The 11746-nt window shown below is 28.2% G+C and overlaps 1 protein-coding gene across 1 annotated transcript; it reads right to left on the reverse strand.

The window, feature by feature from the left end:
* Nucleotides 1–5407: 5407 nt before the first annotated feature.
* On the reverse strand, nucleotides 5408–9462 carry LOC107032168 (protein DETOXIFICATION 18-like). Its single transcript, XM_015233750.2, has 7 exons — nucleotides 9055–9462; nucleotides 7748–8298; nucleotides 7028–7114; nucleotides 6870–6926; nucleotides 6555–6793; nucleotides 6091–6209; nucleotides 5408–5667 (listed from the first exon to the last, which is right to left on the reverse strand). Exons 1-7 carry the CDS (start codon nucleotides 9334–9336, stop codon nucleotides 5536–5538), a joined length of 1467 nt encoding a protein of 488 aa, XP_015089236.1. The 5' UTR covers nucleotides 9337–9462; the 3' UTR covers nucleotides 5408–5535.
* Between the last annotated feature and the right edge of the window lie 2284 nt (nucleotides 9463–11746).

Consider the following 11746-nt stretch of genomic DNA (forward strand, 5'->3'; position numbering starts at 1 on the left):
TGCAAGATTACAATTGAAAATAAAATGAAGAAAGTAATCTCTTCAGGCTGAGGCGCGGATATCTCGCTTTCTTTAAGGAGATTCAAGCCCACTGCAGCAAATGTTTTCACCGGTCCAGCAGTAGTCCTCTTTGACTTGTCCCCTCCAGGATACAACAGCCTTCACAAAGTATAACTCAACAACTCTGGACAAGAGTTGAGTCCAAAGCTCCACAAAAAAGAACACCTTCCTTCAACTAATAAGAACTCTCTTTTAGACCAACTCTTTCACTCTTTGTTTTCTCTTATGAATTGTGTGTTTTTTAAAACCAAATGAAGACTACCACTATTTATACTACAAGAAATCTTCCTAGCAATGAATAGGAAGATAATGGAGGTAGTAAATAGTGAAGATAATGGCCTTAGGAGTTTCATAGGTTACAATGGGAGTTACATAGGTTACATAAGTTACAATGGGAGTTACATAGGTTACAATGGGAGTTACATAGGTTACAAAGAGTAATGGAGGAATTAAGAATGAAATACATTGATGGATAACCAATGCTAATGGATGATGTAGAAGTCATCTATTCCAATGTTCATTCTTATAACTCCAAAAGATAAAGCAATTTAATATGTTAAATATTAATATTAAAATGCTAATAACCTAACACATGTATATGAGATAACTTATTCCATCACTAAGGTATATATGGTGTGATAAATAATCTCAAGGCTACCTAATAACTCGAACTAAACGCTAGATAAAATAGTCCTGAATATTATCCCTTAGATTATTATAACTTATGTCTCGTACCAAACAACCTCTGAAATTTAATTTATGGCATATATAGTTCATAAATGTGTCATTTAACTTGGCTTAGCTAACATCTATGTCATTCATTTGGGTTTAGGTACTTAAACTTGTATAAGATTTAACAAGTAGAACATGTGTCCTACATAATATACATAGGACGCGAGTTTTCACGTAGAACGTCAAATAGAATGTATGTGTTTACGTGTTTAACATAACTTTACTACTTAAAATGCCTACTTATGTTTTATGCATACCCAAAGTTAAAAAATATAAATGCATATTAATACCAAGTTAAAGAGCATGTTTATGTATTATTTCTTAATTTATATATCTGAATCACCGCTCATTAATTATTCTCATGATGTAGATGAATTTTCTTTGTCCCCAGTCTAAATATTCAACATTATATCATTTATAAATCCTATAATCATTACATTATGGTAGAAATATAATATTTTTCCCAAAAAAATCATAATAATGTGTTTATACATTATAGTGAAGTAGTGATGGGCTTAATTGCAAGAGTTGATGGTCTAATAATGAGCTAAAAGACAATATTATGGGTGTGGGCCCGACCCATATTTTATTAAACCAATGAGAAAAAAGGATCAAATATGTCCTTAAACTATTCGAAACTCCATTTAGAGTTTGGTTCGCTCATGCCTTCCCCGTCCAACTTTTGGTTCAATTATGCCCTTATGGGCGTTAGTTGTCATATTGGACATATCCAACTCATTTTTCATTTCTTTAAATATCACATGAAATTGTCATGTCATTTTGACCTTACCATATGACATTTCTATGAATATGAAAAGATATTCAGACTCATAAAAACCTAATCCGATCCATAAATCAACTCTTTTCAAATTCACTATCCGACCCATTAATCAACTCCTTTCAAATTCACTATTCGACTCATTTTTAACAATTTTGTTTAATTTTATTTTTCGGTAAATCTCGAAAATGAGTAATTGATTAATAAAAAATATGAAAAAAATATAAAATTAACGCCAAAAATTGACAAATAAATATAGTAACCTTAAATCTAACATTTCAATATTTTTTTATTTATTTTTCTGTAAATCTCAAAAATGAGTAATTGATTTATAAAAAATATGAAAAGTATGAAAATAAAATATAAATTAACGCCAAAAGTTCACAAATAATTATACTAACATTTCATTCTACAATTTTTTTTTTTTTTTTGGCAATTCCCGAAAATGAGTAATTTATTAATAAAAAAGGGAAATATGAAACAAAATAAAAAATTTACGTCAAAATTCACAATAAATATAGTAACCTTAAATTCAATAATTTCAACAATTTTTTTTATTTTTTATATTTTTTTCATATTTTCCTAATTTTTTGCGTAATTTTTATATTTTTTCATATTTAATGTTAATAAATTCATTTTTGGGATTTGCCAAAAATTAAATAAAATTTAAAAAAGTTTGTTGAATTTAAGGTTACTGTATTTATTTTTTAATTTTTGGCGTTAATTTTATATTTTTTATTAATCAATTACTCATTTTCGGGATTTATCAAAAAAATAATTTTTTTTAAAAATGTTTAAATTGAATTTAAGGTTACTATAATTATTTGTGAATTTTTGGCGTTTAATTTTATATTTTTTTCATATTCTTCCTATTTTTTTCATTAATCAATTACTCATTTTCGGAATTTATTGAAAAAAATAAAAATTAAATAAAATTGTTGAAAATTGTTCGGATAATTTATTTAAAAGGGGGTTGATTTATGGGTCGGATTAGGTGATTATGAGTCCGAATATCTTTCCATTTCATGTAAATGACATGTGGTAAGGTCAAAATGACATGACAATTCCATGTGTCATTTAAAAAAAATGAAAAATGAGTTGGATATGTCCAACATGGTAACTAACGCCCATAAGGGGATATTTGGATCAAAAGTTGGACGGCGAGGGCATGAGTGAACCAAACTTTAAACGGAAAGTAAATCTAGACATTTTCGAATAGTTTAGGGGCATATTTGACCCTTTTCCCTAAACCAACAATATGTACAATTTTTTTTTTTATAGAATAGATGTTTACGTGATTTAACGTGCAACTTGCTTTATTTTAAAAAAAATTACAAGCTTTCTATGGCAAGTCGTAACAAATAACATATCTTATTTTTAAATCTATAAATCAAATATTTTGTGAACCATTATTTTTAGATATTTTCTAGGTGACTTGATAATTGTGATATAAATCCTTTATTATGTCGAACGTTGGGAGTTGGGAGGGGCGATGGATGAGGAGAGAGTGTACATTCGAAATCTTTAATAAAAAAATTATCTTGTATATATAAAGTATTTCAAATGTTACATTTTTATTTATCGAATCTATTACTGAAAATTTTGAATTCGTCAGTATAGTTAGCTTATTATGTTGTTTAACCAATGATAATATGTTAGATATCATTTCATCTGGCTATATACCAATTTTCATTTATCATAGAAATTTATGTGTGATAACTTTAAAAGTTAGATGATTGTGTATATTACTTGTATACAACTAGTACATAAAATTAAAACTCCTATAAATTCCATGCAATTAATCTTTAAGAAAACATTTTTTTACAAATATGTTACACTATCATGAAATCACATGTAATTACTTTTTAAATATGACGATTGAAGTGATTTCTAGTGATAAATACATATGTGTGATACATTAAAGATTCAGTAATACAATATATTTCACTGCATTTTTCCTTTGAATAATGCTATATTTATTTTTTTCTTTTTATTATATATTAATTTTTTCTTGACCGAATAATTATATATCTCTGAATAATTATATAGTTGGTCCCATAGATGATCATTACTGATCGTTCGTGCATTTATACAGCCCCTAAGGCCAGATACCAATTGAAACTTTTTCAATTCTAATTTACTTTGCTTGATTCCCTTCAGTCGGAATTACGATGTTCAATTCATCACTTTGTTGAGATACCAATTGGAATCGCGAAGTGTCAGTTGGACTCAATCCATTTCACAAGCGATAACTCGCACGAAAGGAGAGAAGAAACGAAACGAATTCCAAGAATGCTTCATAGCTTCAAGAAGATTAGATGTAGATGTCCACACACCCATTTGTAGGAGTCTACTCCACGTTTGCTCTTGTACGGGGATACCAGTAACTTGGGCTCTGATACCAATTCGTCACGATCCAACCCACCAGATCGTGCAGGCACCTACTTTAACACCTAAGTAGGAGAACCCTCGATTCCCAAATACTTTAAGACATGCGGATGATTTAAGAAAATTGGAAATAGAAAGAAATCCATGAAATTTTATTGTAAATTAAAGAGTTCTTTTCTTTTTTTTTAAAAAAAAAAAAACAACAACTAAAAGTTAACTTGTAAAGTAATTAACTTTCCCAAGAGCTAATAAGATTTTAAGATATACATAATAAATAAATGACATAACTTCCACCACACAGAAGGAAAAATAGAGGTTGTTAGAGATTGTCTTCGTCTTTACCTACGAAACATCACTGACTCTACAATCAGACTATGCCAAGAAGGCATAGGAAGAGTAGTAACAGTACAACCACACGTATATACTTAATAAAACAAGTAACGGAACAATGATAAGGTGGAGTTCTTAGATAGTAAGCACTCCTCACTTTCAATCTTAAGACTGTAAGTTCGAGTCATCAAGAGAGCAGAAACGTAGATTCTCCAGGCTAGGGGTTTAGAAAAACAGCAGAACAATACTATAACAAAATAATATTAAAAATTAAACTACACGAAACAACAAATAATAACAACTTCTTGAATATTCATAGTTTTAATTATACATTAACCAATAAAAATAAAAGGAAAGACTGAGAGGTAGTTGTAGGAGTAGTAATTGTTGATTTTCAATTTTGATATTAAAAAAATTATAACAAGATAAATATAAATATTAAAACAACTTGTGGTCCTGATAATACATCACAGTACAATTTTCACATTTTTATTGAAACAACTCTAAGCCAGCATGTATATATTTGAATACAAGTACTAAATTAACCTTTTAATGATTCGTTTGTACATAATTTTTTTAAATAATATTTAGTTATACATTGGATTATTTTTTTTAAGACAAGTTTTGTATTTGAAAAAGTGGTTTTTGATTGTGATTTTTTTTTAGTCATAACATTTAATTAATATCTGTTTTCTTTTTTTTTCAAGTTAAATAAATGTCTAAACATAACTTTAACTTTTCATTTTTTTTTTATAAAAAAAATGTCACATTTTAATGTCTAAACACCTTACTAAGTTATTTAACTATAATTTATTTATTTATTTTGATATAAATTCTGGTATGATAATATTCCCCCAGCATGTCTGTCCTTTTTTTTAAAAAATATTTATGTATTAAAAATATTGCTTTTTGGTGATTAATTCATCCTAGTAATTAATAAAATGTTCCTTTAATTGAAAAAAAAAGAGAGTCTAATCTGTCTTTTTAAACAAAGAACAATTTTTTAATTTTAGTTAAATGAATTAAATATGTCTATTACTCCTATTAAGAATAACGAGATTTTATAACATGAAAGATCAATTAAGAGAGAATGAGATTTTTGAAGTGTTACGTATTTAATTGAGGGAAAAACAATGATAATTGAGTGATATTTTTATTTTAATTAAAATAAAAATAATATCTGAAGACAATTCTCAAAACTTGAGTAACCGAAAATTAACTCCAATAAATGGCCAATAAGTTCATGCTCAAGCTAGAAGTTCATTTTCACCATTGCTCTTTGTTGAGGCCACTACTTTTTCCCATTTGATAAATAATGTTAGTAGCAATAAGCCCAAACCTTGGCAAGCTAGACCACATATCAAGCCCATCCATAAACCCTAAAATCATATTTTAATTTTCAAAAAAAAAAAATTAGGAATTTAGACATGATAATTAATAAAACTAAGATGTAAGGCGTAGTCGCGAATAAATAAGTTTAAATCCAAAAAATATGATATATTAAAGAAACTTAAAGTTTGTTGATCATGATAAAGTAGAGGCGGATGAAGCATGTGCTTGATAAATTCACCTGAATTCAGTATCAAATTTTTTAACTCATAGCATCATTATATAATTTTTTTAAATCTACAAAAAAAAAAAACAATAGATACTAGATTTTTAACTCGTAATTTTAGAATAACAATAAGTTCGATATCGATAATTACAAAAAACGTAAACTTTATCAAGTTTAAATTCTGAATACGATTCGAAATTACCAGATTGCGAAAAAAAAAAAGAGGTATGACATGCAATTGAATTACCTGAGCATGTAAGTTGAACTTGAAAGCAAGGAGGGCAGCTATTGGCATACCAATAAAATAGAATGTTGCCAAGTTGATGCACATAGCCAAATGTTGCCATCCACATCCCCTAGCTACCCCTATTGATCAATTCATTTACAAAATCTCTATCAAGAAATCCCATTTTAAATAAAAAAAGCTTGACCTGAACTGACAACTAAACGGCCCAACTTTGAGAATTCACATGTATCAACACCTCAATCCATTCCTAGCGTGTCTTGTAGACAGTCAACTCTGACGTGACACATAAATGTTAGAGGTGTCTAGATGTGATCATTTCGGAAGTTGGAGAGTTCAACTTACATAATGAAGATAAGTTGAGATGTCTAGCTGCGCATACTCAAAGTTATAGACTTGTAACGTTCAGTTGTCAGCTGAAGTCAAGTTTGAGTGATTTGAGTTGATATGAAGTTTAAGAATCTGACCTGATAAAACTCCTTGAAAGAAATCGAATACAAAGGAGATTAAGAGCAAAGGTGTCATAGTGGCAAATTTGTTTATTATTTCAGTACTATCACTGAATAGGCCAGCCCAGACATTATGACCAAAAAATAGAACCAAATCAACTATAAGAGCAAGAATAATAGATAGCTTGAGAGTAACAACCATAGCATGCTTAGCTTTATCAATATTTCCACCTCCTAACTCATTTGCCACCCTAGTGCTGCACAACGATCGAAATAATCAGGTGTCATGCTGAAGCTAACAAAACGAAATCTCGAGAAAAAAAAAAACATTACCTTGCAGCTGCACTCAGACCATAAGAGATTGTGTAGGCAATGGCTTCAGTATTTACACTAAAAAAAAAAGTCACAAACCAAAACAATTAGTGTCAGCTAAACTAAAATTTTACCCTTTTAAGAATGGTTTAAAGGAAAGATTAAGCTTAATTAATTACCTCATTGCAATTAGAGAAGTTGTTGTTTCTGAGTTTGGCATTAAACCAGCTAATAACACAAGAAGCTCAAAAGCCCAATACTCCAAACTGTAAACATCAAATTAGGAAATTATGGATTCGAAACCAAGCCATGATCCGCGTAAATAGAGTTCATATCTCATTCGTTTGAATGAAGGGAGCGGAACTAGACTCTACTTTCTAGGACGATGACATTCTCTGGTGTGAAACGTTTGCACGTAGTCCAAGAAAAAGTACATGACTTGTATAGTCCAAGGATTGACGACTTACCCATTCAGTGACTTTTGGCAATACACAAAGGCTTTTGACACACACAAGTTTTAGGGAAATTCAAGTGAAAACATGATTTTTTTCCCACTACATTCGTGTTTGGCTAGGATGACAATGAGTGTATATGAATGGACTTTATGCTAAACTCAACAATCGAAATCTAGCTCATGAGGTGAAGATTGTTTAACACCTCGTTTCGCTTGAGATTAGACATGTTGGGAGGGGGGGGGGGACAGGACAACATAACACGTAGATCCAACATCAGATATAAACCAAGAATTGAGATTAGTCTGACTCTGGTACCACCATAAAGAAATAGATGCTGAGACAACTCAACCCCAAAAACTAGCTCACGGAGATCACAGAATCGTCCAAAAACTATATAACAAACTAGAATAACAACATTAAGAGATGTATGAGGTTATAACTTACCAAACCATGGCTGCAGAAGGCAATGCCAACTTCAAGTTCACAAGGACATAATGAAACGGCTCGAATGAGAAACCACCATCCCTCCATACATGACTAAACCTCTCGGAGAAAAGCACGTATACACTCAACGTGAGGACGGATATCCAAATCGAAATGGAAGCAGCTAATGGTGCTCCATTAAAACCAAGACTTGTCCAATGAACTAAACCATAAGCAATACCAATATGTATAACTAAACATCCCACTGAACACACAACAAGAGGCAAGACAATTGATTGTGCTTGAAAAAATCTCAAAATATTTTGTAAAAAACCATATGCTAACAATCCAGGAATTAATAACTTCAAAAACTCCCCTGCCTTTTTTGCTATATCAGGATCTTGATGAAGTAAAATCAGAATCGTATCCGAATTCCACCAAATTATAGCAATTACTGTTGAAAATAAGAATGACATGATACATGATGTTTGAAGATGTATTCCCAACATTCTGTACATTTTTGCTCCATAACCTTGACCACATAATGTCTCTAGTGCACCACTTAGTCCAATCTACGTCAGGATTTTTCGTAAGCAGTGTCAACATATAAACAAAATGATTATATACAACAACAACAATAATAACAATAACATAAACAAAATGATTATCTACAACAACAACAATAATAACAATAACATAAACAAAATGATTATATACAACAACAACAATAATAACAATAACATAAATTCCTGGTATTTTGATGAATCATTTATACATATTAAGTGAATCTTTAAACATAAAAAGGCAAATTCTAGTTTCACTACCACAAAAACAACTTTTAGCGGTAATGAATATAGATATTAATAAAGAATGTTAAAGTCTTTACCAGCATTAGTTAAGTGTCAATAGAACCAGTAATTAAGCTATTGTCGTTAATTAAAAATACATATGAAGTGAATATTCAAAAGCTATTGAATTCTATTGAATCTGTAATCGAATTTCAACTATAACAATTTATTACTTCTAAACCCCCTTAGTAAAATAAATATTGTTAATGTTAATTTGCACACGTTTTGTTGAACACATATTTAGTGAATATTCAAATAATTTAAACCAGAGCTACTGAATTCTGCTGAATCTGTAATTGAAGCTCTAACTCTGTTCTAGATAAGCGAATTCTCGAGCATACAAAAGGGGTTAAGTTATTTTTTTTTTATATTAAGTCATAAGTTCGAATCTCAACTATAACAATCTTATATTTTAAAATCCCCTTATATAAATTTCCGATTTCATCGAAATACGAAATTAATGAACAAAGATATACATACCATAAAAGCTAAACCAGTAACCACAGCCCATGAATTAGCAAGATTTGAGGCAGCAAGTTCAAGTTGTCCAAGATGACCAGCAAACATGACAGACACAAGATTAATGAAGTAGAAACAACTTGTAACAACAATCATTGGCAAAGAAAACAATATTTGATTCTTTGCTTCTTCAACATCAATTAACTTATTAATAACAATAATCCACCATTTGTTTGTGTCTAATGATGTTTGAGATAATAACATGGGACTTTTAAGACTATTTGATATTGAGTTATCATCCATAGCTACACAAATGTTAGAGAAAGTATTATTCAATTGTTTGTTTCTTAATTAACTAATGTCAAAAGGTTCTCTCTTTATATGCATTAAAAGGGGTTAGTTTGGTACACGGGATAATATGAGATATTTTATAATTATAATCTTTAGACTATAATATAATCTGCGTGCGTACCAAACGACCCTAAGAATATAAGACAATTGGTGTACTAATTTAACTTGTAATGACATTTGAACTATGACATATTTTAATTGAGTATCTGAACACATGATAATGTGTTTCTATTAGACACTTCAGTTTTACATTTATAATTTAATCTGCGTATCAAACGACCCTAAAGAATATAAGACAATTGGTGTAATTTAACATGTAATAACATTCGAACTACGACATATTTTAATTGAATATCTGAACACATGATAAAATGTTTCTATTAGACAATTCAATTTTACGTTTATTCTCAACGGTCTATTAGATAAATAAATTAATCACTTCTTAATAAGTTGTAATTTCAAATAACATATTTATATTATTAATTTGATAGGTAATTAGATACTTGAAAAATACATTTAAAAGTACACTTTATAGTATATTCGAGTATTTAATTTAAACAACTCATATTATCAATTATTTAAATATAATTTACTAATAAATTTAAGAGATCACGATTAAATTTAGCCTAATTTTTATAGAGTTTGGTTAGAATCGAAACTTTATTATTATCTTTATTATTATCTGAATAAGGGCCAACCAATTTGTTGTGGCAGTAATTCGTTGGAAATAAATGCTCAAAATGGTAAAGCCATGTGAATATAGAGTTCCCACCTAACATTATTTCGTTTTAATTTACGTGATACTTTTAATTTTGTAAGAATTAATTTTAATATTTTGTAATAAAAATTTTAATTATATAATTCAACGTGTTGTCATTTTTAAAAAGTAAAATAAAATTTCAAAGTTCAATTTGAACTTATTTTTCTATTTTTGATTTCTAAAAATATATAAAAAATATTTTCACTTTTTATTTTAAGTTAATCACAAAAACTAAAAAAGTAACTCTAATTTATTTTATGGAAAACACGCAATTGTAGTTTTAAAAATATTATTTTTTACTTTAAAAATAAATATTAATAAAAAATATTTTACAATAAAACATAATAAAATGTCATCAAAGAGATTCATTTAGAAGGAAAACTAACATAAATCTCACTAGATTAGAAGTTAATTGTTTAGATATAGTCTAGTTTATAATACTACATATTTTATCAAATTTTGAAGTTTTCCGATAAATCCAGAAAAATGTATATGAGAATATATGGGTTAAAATTAATTAGGTGATTTATTCTAGATGCGTTGTCTCCAAATGAATTCGCATGTATCTGAAATACATAACAAATATCACTCGTCTCTTTCATTTCACTCGTCAATCTCCTATGTATCTAATGTGCTAGATACATGTGAACCACATTAGATACATTCATATACATGTATGTGATTCGCATGTATATGAGATACATACAAAACTCGCTCACCTTCCTCCCATCTCACTTGCTTCTCTCCTTATTTTTATATATTTAATAGCAAAAATATATATATTTAAATCTATTTTTCTCAATATATAATAATTAATTAGACAGTAAGATACTAATATACGTAATAATATTTTGAAATTATAATCAATTCGATGTCATTTTCAAAATTTTCTGTAATAAATTTATCATATTCCACACATTTCACGTCAACCTCAACATTTTCTAAAAAGATTACTGTTATGGCAAAGAAAGTAAATGATTCACTTTTTATATATATATATATATTCATTGGCAATAAATGCTCAAAATGGTAAAGGCATAAAGCCATGTGAATATAGAGTTTCCACCTAATTTTATTTTATTTTAATTTATGTGATATTTTTAATTTTATAAAAATTAATTTTATTATTTTGTAATTAAAATTTTAATTATATAATTTACACATGTTTTTATTTTTAAAAAGTAAATAAAATTTCAGAATTCAATTTAAAGTTAATATAACTTTATTTTGAATTCTAAAAATAATACAAAATTATTTTCACTTTTTTACTTTAAATTAATCAAAAATTAAAAGTAACTCTAATTTATTTTATGGACAACAGACCATTCTAGTTTTAAAATATTGTTTTTATTTTAAAATAAAAACCAATAAAAACAATTCATTATAAAACACAATCAAGGATTAGTAGTTAATTCTTTAGATATAATTTAGTTTATAATATTACATCTCTTATTAAATTTTGATGTGTTCAAATACGTTTAGATACATCCAAATAAATGTATCTGAGGATACATGAGGTCAAAATTAATTAGTTGTGATTTGGTCAAAATTAATTGAATCAAAATTGCATCAAATATATATATATATATATATATATATATA

Source organism: Solanum pennellii, chromosome 10 (assembly GCF_001406875.1).
Source record: "Solanum pennellii chromosome 10, SPENNV200".
Classification (NCBI taxonomy): Eukaryota; Viridiplantae; Streptophyta; class Magnoliopsida; order Solanales; family Solanaceae; genus Solanum; species Solanum pennellii.